The sequence below is a fragment of the Megalobrama amblycephala genome, linkage group LG17 (genome assembly GCF_018812025.1).
Source record: "Megalobrama amblycephala isolate DHTTF-2021 linkage group LG17, ASM1881202v1, whole genome shotgun sequence".
NCBI lineage: Eukaryota > Metazoa > Chordata > Actinopteri > Cypriniformes > Xenocyprididae > Megalobrama > Megalobrama amblycephala.
The window spans coordinates 35,423,777-35,444,106 of NC_063060.1; the positions used below are offsets into that span (position 1 = coordinate 35,423,777).

The 20,330-nt window shown below is 35.7% G+C and overlaps 1 protein-coding gene across 3 annotated transcripts in view; it reads left to right on the forward strand.

Annotated features, from left to right (window-relative positions):
* cacnb2b (calcium channel, voltage-dependent, beta 2b) overlaps positions 1 to 20,330 on the forward strand; it is a 47,201-nt gene that overhangs the window by 20,996 nt on the left and 5,875 nt on the right. For 2 of the 3 annotated variants that reach the window (XM_048165083.1, XM_048165085.1), the window contains exons 2-13: positions 6,615 to 6,692; positions 7,976 to 8,098; positions 10,669 to 10,808; positions 11,082 to 11,143; positions 11,405 to 11,427; positions 11,539 to 11,619; positions 11,939 to 11,997; positions 12,113 to 12,222; positions 14,372 to 14,380; positions 15,321 to 15,472; positions 17,458 to 17,553; positions 18,070 to 18,243. In XM_048165083.1, the coding sequence (XP_048021040.1) occupies positions 6,615 to 6,692; positions 7,976 to 8,098; positions 10,669 to 10,808; positions 11,082 to 11,143; positions 11,405 to 11,427; positions 11,539 to 11,619; positions 11,939 to 11,997; positions 12,113 to 12,222; positions 14,372 to 14,380; positions 15,321 to 15,472; positions 17,458 to 17,553; positions 18,070 to 18,243 (1,107 nt within the window). The remainder of the gene's footprint in view (positions 1 to 6,614; positions 6,693 to 7,975; positions 8,099 to 10,668; positions 10,809 to 11,081; positions 11,144 to 11,404; positions 11,428 to 11,538; positions 11,620 to 11,938; positions 11,998 to 12,112; positions 12,223 to 14,371; positions 14,381 to 15,320; positions 15,473 to 17,457; positions 17,554 to 18,069; positions 18,244 to 20,330) is intronic. The other variant, XM_048165084.1, reaches the window with a different exon arrangement.

Consider the following 20,330-nt stretch of genomic DNA (forward strand, 5'->3'; position numbering starts at 1 on the left):
TATGGGGGTTCTTGCTCCGAAATTAATTGAACATACAAGAGCTTTAACCTTAACCCCACATGGAACCATCAGCTTGGAAATACATAGACAATTAAGACACTTTAGTAATGTCTTTAAAAGCGAACAGTGGTAATCGTGTAGATGTGGCAGTGGGACGTCTATACTGTAGCTTGGTTATGAGGATGAGAGTCTCAGCAGTGAGGTCTAGGACTTGAAAGCCTTAGTGATCTGAAACAAAAGAAGATGACAACCAGAAGGTGCACAGTAATATGCTCATGCTTATAATGGGGAGGGAGGGAGGGTTGCGAGCAGTTTGAGGTACTTACCGAGCAGTAATGCCACGTATATATGTCCCCGGTGTAATGGTAGTGATTGGAGCGATTTGACAGCTGACCGCGTCAGCTGGTCGCAGCACTATGCCTACATGGCCTGACTGAACTAATGCTGTGCTCGATTTATCATAGCTAGTGACATAATATGCTTAAGTTAACCAGGTTAATTAAGCTAGAGGGTTGAATTTTTATATATAGTCATAATATTTTTTTTGTAGTTAAATACTACAAAACATAAAGAATACAAGAAGTGGGACAGGAAAAATTAAAGTGCCCCTATTATGCTTTTTTTGGATATTAGCTTTCATGTAGTGTGTACGGAAGAGGATTAGGGCCAAGCAATAATAAAAAAAAATAAAACCATCTCGAGATTAAAGTTTTTAAATTTTGAGAAAAAAATCGTTAAATTTCGAGAAAAAAGTCGAGATAAAATGTTGAGAATAAACTCATTAAAATACGAGAAAAAAATCGTTACATTTCGAGAAAAAAGTCGAGATAAAATGTTGAGAATAAAGTCATTAAATTACGAGAAAAAAACTTGTTAAATTATGAGAAAAATGTTGTTAAATTTCGAGAAAAAAGTCGAGATAAAATGTTGAGAATAAAGTCATTAAATTAACGAATTTATTCTCGTAATTTAACGACTTTTTTCTCGTAATTTAATGAGTTTATTCTCGTAATTTACTGACTTTATTTTCGTAATTTAATGACTTTATTCTCAACATTTTATCTCGACTTTTTTCTCGAAATTTAACGAGTTTGTTCTCGTAATTTAATGACTTTATTCTCGTAATTTAATGACTTTATTCTCAACATTTTATCTCGACTTTTTTCTCGAAATTTAACGAGTTTGTTCTCATAATTTAACGACTTTTTTCTCTTAATTTAACGAGTTTATTCTCAACATTTTATCTCGACTTTTTTCTCTAAATTTAACGAGTTTTTTCTCGTAATTTAGCGAGTTTATTCTCAACATTTTATCTCGACTTTTTTCTCGTAATTTAACAAGTTTTTTCTCGTAATTTAATGAGTTTATTCTCAACATTTTATCTCGACTTTTTTCTCGTAATTTAACAAGTTTTTTCTCGTAATTTAACGAGTTTATTCTCAACATTTTATCTCGACTTTTTTCTCGAAATTTAACGAGTTCTCATAATTTAACGACTTTTTTCTCGTAATTTAACGAGTTTATTCTCAACGTTTTATCTCGACTTTTTTCTCGAAATTTAACGAGTTTTTTCTCGTAATTTAACGAGTTTATTCTCAACATTTTATTTCGACTTTTTTCTCGAAATTTAACGAGTTTTTTCTCGTAATTTAACAACTTTAATCTCGAGATGGTTTTATTTTTTATTATTGCTTGGCCCTAATCCTCTTCCGTAAGTGTGTAATATAGCTGGGTGATTCTGTAATTGCAGGTACATTTGGTGTCCAAATCATTATTTTTTCAGGGTTTTTTCAAATAGTTATTTTTAATCATTTTAATAATTTGATCATGGATCACAAGATGTTACAGGTCATAACAATTTAATATTTTCTGTATAAAGTGTCTTATAGCAGAAAATTGTGATATCTTGTTGTCCTGGGGTGCGTTTCCCAAAACCATCGTTAGCCAACTAACATCGCAAGTTCTGTCGTTACTTACATAGTTCAACGATTTGGTGATTCCCGAAATCATCGTTCAAACGAACATTCGCAAACTGCATCGCAAACTTGTGTGGTTGGAACAACAGCTCTCGAACCTGTGGTTAGAAGCATAGTTTCCTGTTTTTATGACATGTGAACTTGATGAATCGTTATCTTGAGCAAAATAAGCAAGCTGACATCAAGTACAATGTATATCTTTTATTTCGAATATATACAAGTGTCATTTATATATTTTAGTTTGTCAAGAGATTTAAAGCACCGTTTTTGGAGAGTGCGCATGTGTGTACGTGCTCTAGTACGTAAGAACAAGCGTTTGATTTAATCTGGGAATAAATCAAAATAACTGAGGAAAATGAGAATTAGTCCTCTAATGCCATGTCTGTAATTTATAGCAGAAATTCTAGCATTAATTCGATCTCAAACAGATTCATTTAAAGAAGTTATTACTCCACCATCTGCGTGACGTTATTCACCAACGTCGTTGAATGCATAGACATCATATAGGTAGACGCCCTATTGGCCACTGGGCGCCGAGATTTGCGGCCGCCATCTTAGACCGGTCGTACTCCTAAGCTGCGTCCCAATTCGCCTACTTATACGACGTCCTAAAAGCATTTACTGTTTTTGTAAAGAAAAAGTACATACTTTTGAGTGTGTAGCAGAAGAGTAGACAAGCTTTGGGACATACTACCGTCATAACTGCGTCTTTAACGGACGTTATGTCGCTTATTTACGCAACCTGTAACTGTTTAAACTACCCTGTCAATCATCTTGTCACAGTTAAAATCCTCCACATTGAATTAAATTTATTTTCCTACCGTTTCGGAGAGATGTAGTCGCACGTTGATCTGCCAGTCATGGGTCTTTCATGCAATAACTCTCCTCATCTTTGCATAATGATGCATTTAAAAGTTAATGACCAAACGCATCGTTATAAATGTTCACAATGCTGTTGCAGATTAAATATAATGTGGATAACATTTAATAAATATATTTTCGTCAGGTTATATTGATTATTAATTATTCAAGCCCCTTTATCTTAACCGCTCTGCTTAACCGTCGGACCTCGCAAGTGTTTTCCACATAATTACTATTCAGATCAGAAGGAAGTTCGAAAGCACAAGAATGCACTCAATGCACGAAACTTACTTTTAGCGTTAGGTAACGTTAAGTGCCTATTACCAACACAATCCAATCTGAATTGAATACATACATTGTTCGACCGGACAAAATAGTTATTTGTGTTTGTGCACGTGATATCAGGAAGCATATGACGGCAAAGCGCAAATCGAGTTACTTCTGCTAGTATTACTAAAATATCGCATTTTACTGCAACTATCTGTTTCTGCTTCTTTATTATATCTATAATGTGTGATTTATAAATTACCTTATATCCTACATCACATATTTTGATTTTGGACGTCTGGTCACTTTATATCTTATTATATCAGAATATTATATAACTGTTAAGTCTACTATGAATATTAAAATACATTCAACAATGTGTCCTGTATCATAGCTACATGAATTACCTTTGCAGCAAAAAAACCCAAAATCAGTTAGGTATTCTGTGAGATATGATTAATTAAATGCGCTGACAGCTCATTGCACCTGTCAAACAAGTTACACTGAGTGGAGCTGGCGACCGATCCAAGATGGCGGCTCCACGGCTCGTCCGTGCCAATAGGCAGTAGCATTCGATAGGGCGTCTAGCTATATATGATGTCTATGGTTGAATGCGGTGTTTATTAATTTCACATGAGCTTTATTAGCATGACTGTGAATCACAGTGTTGCCAAAGCATTAACATATTATACATAAATAATAAAATAAACAAACAAACAAACAAAACATATATGTATACATCATGTTACATGCAGCAATGCAAACAAATTCATCTTAGTAAATTAATAAATAAAGCAGGTCTCTAGAGAGTTATCCATCTCTAATTTTGTGAATGGCTAACACATATTTTGCAGCTAGTGTAGCTGTGTTATCATCTTCACCAAGCATGAAGGGCATTTTCTCAGTATCACTTAGTTCAATGAATGATGGAAATAGTGTTCCAAGTATGGAGAGAAATGTTTCTCTTGCATTGTGATATTTAGGACAGATGAGTAGAAAGTGTTTCTCATCCTCTATTTGCTGTAGATCACAGTGTCTACAGATCCTCTGCTCTCTCGCTGTCCATGTTTGTCTATGTCTTCCTCTCTCTATTTCTAGATCATGGTCACTTAATCTGTATTTGGAGAGGATTTGTCTTTCTTTAAATTGTTTGATTAATAAATAATTTGCCAATTTAGTGGTTCTATTTAGGGTCGAGTAACATTGGAGTTTATTTTGGATCTCAAAATGTGCTTTTAGTGATTCATCATGAGTATCTTTTAGATTTTTGTCAATTTCTTTAATAATATATTATATGTCTATGGTTGTTAAGTCTGACGTCATGCGGCAGCGCTTCCGGGTCCTAACGCTCTACCTCATACCACAAGAAAATAACAAATGGCGCTAATATACACACACGATGTGGTGTAATACTACAAAAAATTATAATCATAACCTTTATGTCCATACCAAATTCCAGATGGCCAGACAATGATTAATCTTTTATAAATCGTTAAAATATTAATGTCTGTGACGCCGTGAGCACGGAGACTGTTGTGTAGACTGTAAGTATTTAAAATGTTTAACTTTTTAAAATGATTGATGTTTAATATGAATAAATAGCGCTCATAAACGGCCGTCGATGGCATTCTCAAGTGAAACGAGTCGAGGCTTGGACCCGGAAACGGCGTTCCTTACGTCATGACTTAACAAGCGGATACGGTTTCGGGAAACAGTCATGACTAGCTAGTTGATTTGTTCAACGAAGCATCGTACTATGGTAGTTCAGCAGCGAGTTACATCGTTGTTCGGGAAACACACCCCTTAGTCAGTGTCAATTCTGTTACTCTCAAACTCTGTTACCAAGGTAGAGTAACAGGGTTGACAATATGTCACAGAATTGACAGTCATACACTAAGAAACACTCTCTCTCTCTCTCTCTCTCTCTCTCTCTCTCTCTCTCTCTCTCTCACACACACACACACACACACACACACACACACACACACACACATATGTACATGACTGTCAACACTGTTACTCTACCATAGTAACAGAGTTGACACTGACTAATCAGAAAAAACAAGAAATCATGTTTTAAAGCTATATACAGCACTTTTTTACAGAAAATATTAAATTGTTATGGCCTGTAACATCTTGTGATCCATAACAATGTGTATCAACATTTTAAAATAATTAAAAATATAACCATTTGAAAAAAGCAGGAAAAAATAATGACTTTTGGACACCAAATGTACCTGCAATTATAGAATCACCCAGCTGTTTGTGAATGTAAAAAGTCTGCAAAGTTTCAAAGATCAAAATGCAAAATAAATGGAGTTATAATCTCCAAATTGAAAGAAACGATTTTGAACTGCCTGAGAGAGTTGTCAGTAATTTGAGTTTTACTTCCTGCGCAAAACCTATGTAGGTTTGTAACAAAGTTGCATAATGCCAGCTTATGGTCTTTAATGCCTGCTCGTGAACAATGTCTACTTTGACCCGCCCTTAAACACTGTAGTTGTAGCTGAGGTCTGGAAGAGTTTGGTTCGTTGTTTTCAGCAATTTGAGAAGGCGATGTTTTCTGTACTGCGACTTGCAAAGTATAAGAACTCAGGAATTTATACATTAAAACCAACACCAACGTTACTCCGATTTGTGATTTCTCCTGAGGGGGACCCATCAAACCTCCCTCCTGGGGCCGCCAATAATGTAAACGCTACAGAAGCTGTACAGTTGCTAAAATTCAGAAATTGGAAATGGCGTGTTCTTTACAGCACACGCTGTAAGCGGTTGACCAATCAGAACAGACTGGACTATCTGACCAATCTGAGAAGAGTAGACTCTCAGAAAGAAGGGGTTTAGAGAGACTGGATCCTTGATCGAACCATGCTATTAAAAGTTTTTTGACCTCGGATGTATGTAAACCTATTGTAGGTGTTTTTTGCAATGTAATGCATTCACATTTCTACAGCTTTGTTTTTCCATCAATAGGTTGTGAAGGTGCTATGCAATATATTATGTAATATCAAACCCTTCCATGTGGTCATCAGGACTTATAAAATATTTAGTATCATAATTGCTTTTCTCATCTGGGTTGAAAACATTATGTTAAAGATTTAGCTCAATTTGACAGAGCTAATTGGTTTTACTTTGAATTCTTAATGCCTGACATTGACTTTGAACCGTGCCCTTTGTGAGGAGTTGCTAATAAAATTTGATGAAGGAGCCCTGAAGGAGAAAGATCCCAAGATCGTTTGTGACTTTGATGTCACTGTCATAATATAGTGGAGTGGTCTCTACTGAAAACAACACATCAGAGCATATGCCTCGTTTTATTGTATTATTGTATGATCAAAGACAGCATAGTTTCAGCATAATTCTCCTGAGTGTTACATTCAACGCTATGTGCACGCACAGGCAAGTGCTCATTGCTCAGAATGAGACAAAATGGAGAGAAATGTCTTGTTAAAGAGAGCGAGTCTGTATGTAATAATAATGCTGGTTCTTACTCTTGTTTGGCTGTGGTAGGGTTCGGCGGACCGTCAGGACTCAGGGGCCACTGAGGAGAAGGAGAAGAATGCCCAAGTCCAGCTCGAGAAGGCCAAGGTAGATTGCAACTCCATAATTCTCTCGGCTGCCCATTTCCTGCTCCCAGTGACGTTGGCCACAAGGACCGAAATATATCACGGTTATAGATGTGCTCATAAATTTTGCACGGCTCTTTTTCCTCTGTCAAAGTAACAAGGTAGCTGTGTCGAAAAGCTAATTACCAAATGCCCTGGATGAAACAGCACAACAGTGTTAAATCTTGTACTCTACAAAATCAATGGTCTACATGCAACTGAACAATTATCACTTGTACCTTTTCCCCTGCTTCTTTACACCGTCCAAAAACTGATAAGAAGCACCGTAGCAAATTGTGAATGAGCAACGACAAACGCTTGGTGTTTTATCATCGGCTCTTTGCAGAGTCCAGTTTTGATAGGCTTAAAAACTTGAATGAAACTCCCTGCCTGTGCGAGTGAGCTCCCTGAGGTCCTTTTTAATTAAGGTACTGAGCAGACAGCATCACGTCCTGCTTCAGGCCGCCATCTCCCACAGTGCATCGGCTTTTAAAACCATGGCTATAAACAGCCAGGCTGCCATTGTGCTGACATTTGACTTCCTTTTAAATTAAATACTATAAATTATAATATAATGAATTCATGTTTGTAATAATATTTTGATTTATTTATTATTTTGTTGCACAAAATTCTACAATTGTCCTTATTCCTGTAACCGTAAAGGTATGTAAATATGGACCAATCAGATCTGATTGCAAGTTTCCATGTAGCTTACTCTTCTGCACTCCATGAAAAAAATATCCTTGCAAATTTTGCACTTGAAGGACAAGTTATACAGCTGTGTAGACTGAATTACAATGATCTCATGTACATTCAATCTCATCATATGTATTCAAACCCGCACTGTCCTCAAGCCTCATGTAGCTGCCATTAGACTGCATTACCCTTCACTGGGCTGATATGGAGCTCTTCAAGAATGAATTTGTGCATTGCAATTGGTTTGAAGGTAAATGAATGAAAGCTATTATTAGAAACTTGCTTGGGGCAATGCAGCACATGTGCCGTTGCTCAAATCAGCCGTGTTTCAGTTCCAGTACCCTCCTCAAAGTATCTGTCTGCTGCCATTCACACGCTCACTCATACACAGCCTCATGGAGAGATTTATAAATATTCTCACCCATACGTGGTACATGAGGTTTACACCAATTGTTACAGTAGATCATGTGCTCACAAAGGATCAAGATGCAAATTTGTCACATTCATGTGTTTTGTCGTGTTATCAAAATGTAGAGGTTTCAGTCTTACCTTTTTGTTGCTGTTATTCAGTATAAGCCTGTTGCATTCGCCGTTCGCACAAACTTCACCTACACTCCTGCAGATGATGACAACGTCCCCATACCAGGGCACGGGGTTTCCTTTGAAGCAAAAGACTTCCTACATATCAAAGAGGTCAGTGTGTTCCCAGATCACCCGCACAATCATTACATTTAATTCAATCAAATTAATGTCAGTATACTCAATGACTATATTACACCGGTCAGGCATAACATTAAGACCACTGACAGGTGAAATTAATAACTCTGATTATCTCTTCATCACGGCACATGTTAGTGGGATATATTAGGCAGCAAGTGAACATTTTGTCCTCAAAGTTGATGTGTTAGAAGTAAGAAAAATGGGCAAGCGTAAGGATTTGAGTTTGGCAAGGGCCAAATTGTGATGGCTAGACGACTGGGTCAGAGCATCTCCAAAACTGGAGCTCTTGTGGGGTGTTCCCGGTCTGCAGTGGTCAGTATCTATCAAAAGTGGTCCAAGGAAGGAGCAGTGGTGAACTGACGACAGGGTCATGGGCGGCCAAGGCTCATTGGGGAGCGAAGGCTTGCCCCTGTGGTCCGATCCAACAGACAAGCTACTGTAGCTCGGATTGCTCAAGAAGTTAATGCTGGTTCTGATGGAAAGGTGTCAGAATAGACAGTGCATAGCAGTTTATTGCGTATAGGGCTGCATAGCTGCAGATCAGTCAGGGTGCCCATGCTGACCCCTGTCCACCGCCGAAAGCACTATCGGTAGGCACGTGAGCATCAGAACTGGACCATGGAGAAATGGAAGAAGGTGGCCTGATCTGATGAATCATGTTTTTTTTTTACGTCACGTGGATGGCCGGGTGTGTGTACGTCGCTTACCTGGGGAACACATGGCACCAGGATGCACTATGGGAAGAAGGCAAGCCGGCGGAGGCAGTGTGATGCTTTGGGCAATGTTCTTCTGGGAAACCTTGGATCCTGCCGTCCATGTAGATACTTTGACACGTACCACCTACCTGAGCATTGTTGCAGACCATGTACACTCTTTCATGGAAACGGTATTCCCTGGTGGCTGTGGCCTCTTTCAGTAGGATAATGTGCCCTGCCACAAAGCAAAAATGGTTCAGGAATTGTTTGAGGAGCACAACGATGAGTTTGAGGTGTTGACTTGGCCTCCAAATTCCCCAGATCTCAATCCAATCGAGCATCTGTGGGATGTGCTGAACAAACAAGTCTGATCCATGGAGGCCCCACCTCACAACTTACAGGACTTAAAGGATCTGCTGCTAACATCTTGGTGCCAGATACCACAGCACACCTTCAGGGGTCTAGTGGAGTCCATGCCTCGATGGGTCAGGGCTGTTTTGGGAGCAAAAGCAGGACTAACACAATATTAGGAAGGTGGTCGTAATGTTATGCATGATTGGTGTGTGTCTATATACACTACCGTTCAAAAGTTTGGGATCGGTAACATTTTTAATGTTTTATAAAGAAGTTTCGTCTGCTCACCAAGGCTGCATTTATTTAATTAAAAATACAGTAAAATCAGTAATATTGTGAAATATTATTACAATTTAAAATGACTGTTTTCTATTTGAAAATATTTGAAAATGTAATTTATTCTTGTGTTGGCAAAGCTGAATTTTCAGCATCATTACTGCAGTCTTCAGTGTCACATGATCCTTCAGAAATCATTCTAATATGCTGATTTTCTGCTCAAGAAACATTTATTGTGTACAGATGTACAAAATATTTGTGTACAATATTTTTTTTTCAGGATTCTTTGACGAATAGAAAGTTCAAACGAACAGCGTTTATTTGAAATATAATCTGTTGTTACATTTTAAATGTCTTTACTGTCACTTTTGATTGATTTAATGCATCCTTGCTGAAAAAAAAATTAATTTCTTTAAATTCTTCTAAAAAAAAAAAAAAAAATTCTTACTGACCCTAAACTTTTGAACGGTAGTGTATAATGTTACAAAAGCTTTGTATTTCAGATAAATGCTGTTCTTTTGAACTTTCTATTCATCAAGGAATCCTGAAAAAAAAGTATACAACTGTTTTTAACATTGATAATAATAATAAATGTCTCTTGAGCAGCAAATCATCATATTAAAATGATTTCTGAAGGATCATGTGACACTGAAGACTGGAGAAATGATGCTGAAAATTCAGCTTTTCCAACACAGAAATAAATAACATTTTATATTATATTCCAATAGAAAACTGTTATTTTAAATTGTAATAATATTTCACAATATTACTGTTTTTACTGTATTTTTAATTAAATAAATGCAATCTTGGTGAGCAGACAAAACTTTTAAAAATATTAAAAATCTTACCGATTCCAAACTTTTGAATGGTAGTGTATACATAGATATACATGTGTGTATATATAGGTAACACTTTACAATAAGGTTTCATTAGTTAACATTAGTTAACTACTTTAGTTAACATTTCAACATTTAATCATACATTAAAATCAAATGTTGTATTTGTTAGCATAGTTAATGCACTGTGAACTAACATGAACAAATGATGAATGACTTTATTTTTATTAACTAATATTAACAAAAATGAATAAATACTGTAAAAAATGTATTTCTCTTTGTTAGTTCATGTTAGTTAATACATTAACTAATGTTAACGAATGAGACCTTATTGTATAAATATATATAAAACGTGGTATTGTTTTGTTGTTGTTGTTTACAGAAGTTTAATAATGACTGGTGGATTGGACGGCCTGTAAAGGAAGGGGGAGAGGTTGGTTTTATCCCCAGCCCAGTGAACCTGGAGACGATTCTGATCAGGAGAGAGGTGCAGGCCAGGAAGGCCGCCAAAGCACTGGCCAAGTAAACAAAACTCATTTATAACGCAGTGTGGGGTCTTCATTTTGTATCTTTGTGTTCTTATTGCATGATTGAATCAGACATTTGGTTCGATTGCCTGGTCCGAACCAGAGTTTTGTTTTCAAAACATCAGCACATAAAATCCAAATGAACCAATCTCTGATGTCTATAGACCCCGTATGTGCACTAAAAGTGCTAGTATGAAAGCACCCTTAAATGTACACAAATTGCTCCAACAATCATTCATGAACAAAATGCTTTATTTTCTCGTTACAGTAAAGCGGCTAGTTCTGCCAAAGATGATTTGAACGCAAAGAAAGCGGCTCCACCTCCAACAGGTGCACTGATTGTTTATTTATTTATATATTTATTTATTTATTTGCAGGTATGTGTATTATTATCCACAGTATTTATTTAAGATCATTCCTTTAATAAGACAAATGACTGAATTTAGAGTGTTTGTCATTACTAAATTGTTATCATCCACTAACTTGGAATTTCATCAGTGCTTTTAATTATAATGTATGTGGAACATAATGTTATCATTGTGTCTGTGTGTTAAATTAAATTTCTAATTTTTCAAAAATTTTTACCTTTAGTTCAGCAAGTGAAGAAGAAATCGGTGAGCAAATACATAATGCTATGCTTATGACCTCAACACACACATTTATGTTAATATATTTATAGATTGCCTGCTTATTTAAGCATATTTTCACTGTGTATTTAAATGCAGGGAGAGCAACTGGCTGCATATGACGTTGTGCCTTCCATGCGTCCTGTGGTGCTCATGGGGCCTTCGCTCAAGGGCTATGAGGTGAGGGCCGTTTGCCACTGTCTCCATATGTGCAGTGTTCAGTCATTCACTGTCCAAAGTCTCAGAGGATTTTCAACATTACTGCTTTAAAGGACCCAGTGGCTCAGCTGACATATGCAAATATTTTACTCTTAAAATAAAAATTCAATTTAAATTGTAATGTATCTTATATCAGAACCTGAGGATCATGTTCTCTTTTGCCACACTTATTATGTAAAAATATGTACTGCCCTCTACTGTTTGTAACTGAAACTACACTTTAGTTTTTGAAGCGTTATTAATGAATTGCATATTTCCTCTCTTGTATTTGATTTTACAGGTTACGGACATGATGCAAAAAGCTCTCTTTGATTTTTTAAAACACAGATTTGAAGGAAGGTATGGTACACATGATTAAGGAATTAATGGACTCATTACAAATGAATATTTGCTATTGTAATAATTGTGTGTAGCCATATAGAGTGTTGTTTCTAATATGTAAATCCATCATTAGAATAACTATCACCCGGGTGACGGCAGATATTGCACTTGCCAAGCGGTCGATCCTCAACAACCCCAGCAAACACGCCATAATGGATCGCTCCAACACCCGCTCTAGTTTAGGTAATCACTACTTGGTCTTTTTTTTTATGTTTTATGTCATTCCATGCCAATCACATAATATATTCTGAATGTACTGACTTGAGATATTAAATCAGTCTTGAGATATTGAATCAGAGAGAGTCTAGAAAGAATGTATTAGTCATTGAACCCAAACATGTATTTATAAAGCTGATTAATAATTACCAACTACTTAACACTGGGATAAATGACCAGAGTTGATAGTTAAAAAAAAAAAAAAAAAATCTTAATCAGTATTTTTGTCTTAATTTTAAATAATAATTTCATATTTTAAAGAAAGATACATCTTAAGTGACACTGCATATTAAAACTTGTTTTTAGAGAATATACCTTGAATTAAGTTGGCAAGTTGTTTTGTCTTGTTTTAAGCATAAACAGTAATTTAGTGTGGTAACAGACTTAAAGGATTAGTTCACTTTCAAGTAAAAATTTCCTGATAATTTACTCACCCCCATGTCATCCAAGATATTCATGTCTTTCTTTCTTCAGTCGAAAAGAAATTAAGGTTTTTGATGAAAACATTCCAGGATTTTTCTCTATATAGTGGACTTCAATGGAGCCCAAACGGTTGAAGGTCAAAATTACAGTTTACAGCGATCCCAGATGAGAAATAAGGGTCTTATCTAGAGAAACCATCGCTCATTTTCTGAATTTCTTTTTTTTAAATTTTATACATTTTAACCATAAATGCTCATCTTGAACTAGCTCTCTTCTTCTTCTTCTCTATTTGAATTCCAGCAGTGTAGACACTGCTAAGTGTATTACTGCCCTCCACAGGTTAAAGTTTGAACTAAATTGTCATATACAATATGCTAGTGCAAGTATAGAATTCAAATAGAGAAGAAGAGAGCTAGTTCAAGATGAGCATTTGGGATCGTGTAGAACGTTTTGAAGCTGCATTGAAACTGTAATTTTGACCTTCAACCGTTTGGGCTCCATTGAAGTCCACTATATGGAGAAAAATCCTGGAATGTTTTCATCAAAAACCTTAATTTCTTTTCGACTTAAGAAAGACATGAACATCTTGGATGACATGGGGGTGAGTAAATTATCAGGAAATTTTTATTTGAAAGTGAACTAATCCTTTAAAGGTGCAATATGTAAGTTTTCTGTCCACTAGAGGTCGCTAAAGGCCTAGCTTGATGATGGCGAGTTTGAGTGCGGAATCTTGGAACATGTGGTCTGCACTTCACAAGCGGTGCAAAAGAATAGGGATAGGACACGAGAAGAAATCATGTTCATGGATGCGATTATTAACGTTATTGTAGTGTGAAGCAGAGCAGGACCGATCTATTGACAGAAATGCAATATAATATACATAAGTATGTTTTCAGTGGTGTATAAAGACCTTACATAATGAACCGGTATGTTTTTATGACCTAGAATGACCCATTTATATCTACATACACCTCCATGTCAAGTCGTCATTATGTGCCGGCATGTTTCTACAGCAACCCTAAACGGACAAACACTCTACAGAGCGCGTTTCATCACTATGCTGTTCTTCTTCTAAACCGTTTGTGTTTTTAGAGGCAGCATGCATCGTCACTACGTTGAATACGCACGAAGAAGAAGTAGTAGTAGTATTCGTGTGGTTTATTAGAAGCAGAGACCGTTCTTTGTTAGAAGTAAGAAGAAACCTCATTGCTTGACTAGCTAATGTACTCTCTGCTGTCTCAGACGACAACATCTTTGACTTGTGTGGGCCAGACGGCCACCGTAGCTTCTCTATTTTGCTTCAAAAGCTGCCGTTGGTTGCAGTTCGCAACCTCACTACTAGATGCCGCTAAAATTTACACACTGCACCTTTATTATCTTGCACACTTTTCTTATCAAGTATATGCATTTTTGGTTTGAAATATTTGGAAAAGAAGACAAAAAACTGATTGATAACACTATTTTTGCAGTGTGTTCAGAAAAAAAAAAGATCCCACTTACAGAGAGCCTTTAAATTCTTGCAGTTCTCAAACTCAAAAAAGTTGTATCTTGTCATTGTAATTATTAAGTAGCTGTTTAACATGAGTGGATGTGTTTTCTCGTCAAGTGTGGATCTGAGGTGTGTAGCTAGCTCTTTTAAGGGGATCTGATTGGTTCTCTCCACTCTGTCCCTCATATTGCTCTCTTACCTCAGATGCCGCGGGTATGTATTACAGCAGTAGCCTGTCTATGTTCCCCAACTCATTCCTGTTGGTGTCATCAGAACTGCTTTACCTCTTAGAGAACACTATAAGTGTCAAAGAACCCTGATACTTTTAGTGAAGGTCACTGCTCCTAAAAGCTTCGGCTTGTGTTAGACACCATAACTACAAAATCTTCATAATTTGTGCATAATTTTATTGGTCAAACAAATGCAAGCCAAAGTATTCAATGTATGTGTAAGAGTAAGTTTTGCTGCTTAATAAGTAATTTTGTCTTGTTTTTCTGAAAAAATATCTAAACATCTTTAAAACAAGATAAATCGTGTAAGATAAGACTAAAGATAAGAAAATAGGAAACTATTACCCAATGGAGTAAGAAAAATCTTGTTTTAAGATTTTTTGATATTTTTACTGGAAAACAATGTAAAACTACTGATTAAGACAATTATTTTTGCAGTGTGTTGTGAAAGATAATGTTAAACATCATGTGAACTGATTTTGAACTCATGTGATGTTTTTTTTTTTTATTAAAGTTTGCTCAATTTGGAGCAAAGAGCAAGTTTTAAACTTTCATTGTTCTGTTACTTCCTGTGGATGAGGAACTGTACTGTCAGCATATTTTGATCATCTCTATTTTCAAAGACATATTGCATGACCTGTGTATGGAATGTGTTTAGTTTTAAAGATGGGACTTTCACATTTTTTTCTTCAGTTCTAAAACTTCATGAAATGGCGCAAAAAGCTTTATTTCTTCTTTTCTTCCTACTTATATTAGTGGAACTGGACATGAAAAAGCTTCCCATCCCATTACATTTTAAGTGCTTTTGGCTGCAATTCAGCAGATTTGTACTTTGATAGAATAATATTTTTTGAAGATCTCATTCTGTATATGAGGATTTTTAGGTTGAATAGCCTCATTTATTTCTTTATCTGTCCCTACAGCCCAAATCCAAGGAGAGGTTGAGAGGATTTTTGAGTTAGCACGCAGCCTACAGCTTGTGGTTCTGGATGCCGACACCATTAACCACCCTATCCAACTAAGCAAGACCTCCTTGGCCCCAATCCTGGTGTATGTCAAGATTTCATCACCTAAGGTTAGAAATTCACTTGCAAACATTCTCACAATAATCATTTGCTTACTGATGAAATAGATATATACACTACCATTCAGAAATGTGGGGTGGTAAGATTTTTCAAATGTGTTTGAAAGAATTCTCTTATATGAATGTATTTGATAATAATTTATAATAATAATAATTTATTCCTGTGATGGAAAAGCTGAATTTTTTCTCATTCCTCCAGTTGATTTGGTTCTCAAGAACATTTCTTATCATTATCAATGTTGAAAACAGTTGTGCTGCTTAATATTTGTTTGGAATCCATGATACTGGATTATTTGGTGAATAAAAATTCACAAGAACAGCATTTATATAAAATAGAAATTATTTGTAACATTATAAATGTCTTTACTATCACTTTTTATCTGTTAGTAAGATCCAGGTGATTGAAAATATATATATTTTTCCATTTTAAATGATGTTTTAAATATTAACCCTTGTGCATCAATTAAAAAAAGTAGGTCCATAGTGGAAAAAAATGTCCTTGTCAAAAAACTTTCATAAAAATTTGAAGCTTGGGAGCACAAACTTAGGTTTGGTCTCATTTTAAAAGAAGAGCCTTGGCAGAATCTTTTTTAAAATGTAAAAAAGTTTAAGTTTAAGTTTATGAAAATGATTTATGAACATTATTTTATATAAAATATATATTTTATGAAACATGTTGAACTCTAAAACTGCTAGAAAATCAAAGCCATAAATCTAAACAAGTTGTGTTCCAAATTTGAGGTTGATATCTCAAAAAATGAGCTTTCAGTAAGATTTTGTTTGGGCGCAGTACCAGTATTTGCTTTATAGGCCAAACCTGAGAAAATGGCACCATCTGGTAAACAAATAGTAAAAATGTAAATTTTGAAGCCTTGCCATCAAAATGAAAGCCTATTAACAAAGATTGCAACATTTTATAGCTAAATAGCCCTGGGATTAAAAATGGCAGTTTTAATGGGTTTCAATGGGGAAATTTTTGTCCAAAAGGTCCTGAGAGGAACTATTTTGTGGACCTAGTGTCGAATAGATGTTTTTAAAAGAAATGGGGGTGAAATAGTAAAATGGCAATAAAAATACACACCCTGTGCCAAAATTTATGCAGTTGGCATTAACACAGGCAAAATGATCCCAAAAAAAAAAAAAAACTGAAAGCATCCATAAGGTCGCACAAGGGTTAATACATATTTTTATGAATATGTATGAATATGGTTGTATTGGTTGTATTGATGCTTAGTTATCATTGGCATGAATATTCGCTACATTCTGCAGCAATGATCTGTAAAACAATTAATTTTAAGGTTTTGAAGAGTTTAATGCCAAAACAGGACCTATTCAGCGTGAAGAATTATGTTCAGAACTTATTATAAAATAAATAATGTTCAATACATAGTCATCAGTTAAATACCTAGTCATAGTTAGTCATCAGAAAGCACCTCATTCAGCTTTAATTTAGTATATTAACCAGTTCAAACTGGTCTCTGCCATTTCCCTAGTTTAGGAAAATGCCCGAAAATGCCATGTTTGCTAGTATGCTCAAGTTTTCCATTAGTTCTAACAGAAGGTATTTTCTGGAATAAAAATGAACCTAAGCCAACAGGAGACAGGAACAAGATTATTCTGTCAGTGCAGCGATATCTGATATGGCACTATATCAGCTCGTTTGATAAGCCTGTCATTTGATAACCGCAAATGTCGTTTTATTTATGTCTTTTCAAAGTGCACTACATCGTTCAAAATGATATATGATCTATCTGTCCATCACGAGGCGTAGTTTCATTCACTGTCCAGAGGCTTTTGAATGTATAGCTATTACATTCACATAGGAAAAGCTGATTTGATTCAAAACCAGTTGCACAAAAACACTAACCTTTCTCTTGTGACCCAGTGTGACCTAACATCCAGTGTTCTTTCACCCCCTATGCCTCCCACTCATCCTTCCTGTCCCTTTTTCCTTCCTCTTTTCATCTGCTGTTCAGGTTCTCACAAGATTGATAAAGACCAGGGGAAAATCTCAGACTAAACATCTGAATGTCCAGATGGTGGCCGCAGACAAACTGGCCCAGTGTCCTAATGTGAGTGTGCCATCCATATACTTAAAAACATGCAAAAGATGTTCAAATGTTTTCTATAGGAGTGTAGTTTGCTAAAATCCACCCCTCTTAACTTTACAGAATGTCCCATGGGGAGGATTTGGAAATCTTTATGATAAGCTCTAGTTTCATGTGGATTGGTTAGTAATGTTTAAGGCGGAATAGTCAATTAATCATGATACAAAATATCACTCTGTTATGCTCTTGATATATAACCTCAGTTTTTTCTTTTTAGAAAATCAATATGAACACCCAAATTTCGAACCTCTTTGATGGCCTCCTTTTAACACTGCCCTTATTTTTAATCCAAGTCTAGCTGGAGGGCTTAATCACAAACGGATCTGATTATCAAGAGACTGTTATTTTTATGCTATATTAGGTTGCAAAGTACCCAAGGCAGTCGTTGACATAGATTAGCCTCCCAGCATTATGCGCCATTGGCTTCATTTTACCGTGTACTTACCCTTGTTGTGACGTCAGCATTGGTCTCTCTCACAGGAGCTGTTCGATGTCATCTTGGATGAAAACCAGCTGTCGGATGCCTGTGAACACATCGCTGATTACCTGGAGGCCTACTGGAGAGCCACACACCCTCCTGAAATGGAACCTCCCAACCCCATGCTGGAGAAACTGGCAGAAAACACACTCCCCACCAGCCCCACACCTGCTAAGGTACTGGACACACTCTGAGAAGAACAGGGAATGAAGTACTGAGGTTGAACATTTGCTGTACAGATAGAGCCTACGGCGAAAACAATTCAAAACAACTTCAGAAATATTCTTTAGACATATATTTTCTGTTTGGTTGCTTAACAAAACATTTTGGCCCTTTGGACATTTTTAAAATTAACCCCTTTAAAACACCTTTCACACTCTCACCAGTTTAATTTGTCCTTAGGACAGTGTTTTAAACGGTCAAAATATACACACTACTGTTCAAAAGTTTGGGGATGGTAATTTTTTAAATGTTTTTGAAAGAAGTCCCTTATCACCAAGGCTGCATTTATTCGATCAAAAATACAGCAAAAACAGCAATATTGTGAAATATTATTACAATTTAAAATAACTTTTCTTTTTTTAATGCACGATATATCGGCCACAATATCAGTCTGTCATATAGGCTTCATAAAATTATAATGTGAACATTATAATTGTGTGCTTGGGACATGGCTTTTAATGGTGAGACTTTTGTTTTTGTAATCAGGCTTTCAAAAATTATATAAAAATTTGGATTTAGATTTATCGGCCAATATGTCTGTTATCGGCTTTTAAATATAAAGAATTATCAGTTAAATTTTGTATTAGCCAAAATTTTCATGTCAGTGCATTCCTAATTTTAAGTCATGTATTCCTGTGACAGCAAAGCTGAATGTTCAGCATCATTACTCCAGTCTTCAGTGTCACGTGATCCTTCAGAAATGTTCCTAATATGCTGATTTGGTGCTTAAGAAACATTTCTTATTATTATCAATGTTCAAACAGTTTTTGTGGCATTTTTGTATGAATAGAAAGTTCAAAAGAACAGCATTTATTTGAAATAGACATCTTTTGTAACATTACAAATGTCTACTGTCACTTTTGATCAATTTAATGCATCCTCTCTGAATAAAAGTATTCTTTTTTTAAAAGATAGTGCTGACGCCAAACTTTTGAAAGGTAGTCTACATATATTCATAAAACCGTAAATGGTGTCATTTCCACCACATCTCCCATTATGTATTGTGTAATAAAATCTCAGACTCCTTCGTCTTATCTCATTTAAAGGCTGATCTCATTGCTAGCATTTTATGTATCCTAAATACACACAATTAAATAAGATTTTCACATAATTATAGTACTATTTTCTAATTAATGTCTCTTGTCCTTCAGTTTTATCCACATTCTTGCAGATTTTATTTACTCATTCGTTCTTCTATGCAAGTCCTAAGATGTTCTGCAGGCTCCATAAAGTCTAAAATTTTGCTTTGTGGTGTGTCATTCTGTGACAATTTTCAATTTCCTCCCTACCTCTTACTAAACTCTCTTGGACATTTAAAGAAGACTTGAGCTTAAAGGACCTTCGGTGAGTGAGATGGTGAGGTAAAATGCCTTTAGTGTCAGTACCTACTAGTTTGTTCTACTTCTTCATATTAGTAATAGCTTATTAGGTGTTAGGTGTATTAGGTGTTTATAGTACAGCAGTATAGTGCCATTTTTGTAGTTCAGTGTCTTTGCATTTTTTATTAGGCCAATTATTTGGTTTTACACTAGGGTTTACTTAAGAATTTGTGAAACTACAACATATTTCAATAAATGACTAGTCGGTGGTGATTTCTTAATAATTTGTTTTCTGGTAGGAGTAGGCCGGTATAATTAAGCCCTGGCTGGCAGGTTTTTTATGGTTAAACATTATGTACTTTGTAGGTAACACATTACTAGTTACTTGAAAAAAGTAATCTGATTAAGTATAACTTTTAAATTTACAACAAAATGTCTGAGTTACTTTTCAAATAGGAAACACAAGTTACTTTGTTTTCCCATTTATTGACTGACAGCTCTCCTGTCCTCATGTCGAGAGAAATCATGACTGTGAGTAAGGTGCAGAGGCGTTGTGTGTGCTGTGTAAACTTTTGTTTTTTGTTATTAAAAAACAAACAAGTAACGTAACATTTCTTTCCATAAAAAGTAATGCAATTAGTTGCTTTTTTATGAAGTAACACAATATTGTAACACATTACTTTTAATAGTAACTTTCCCCAACACTGCTTGGTAGACACTTC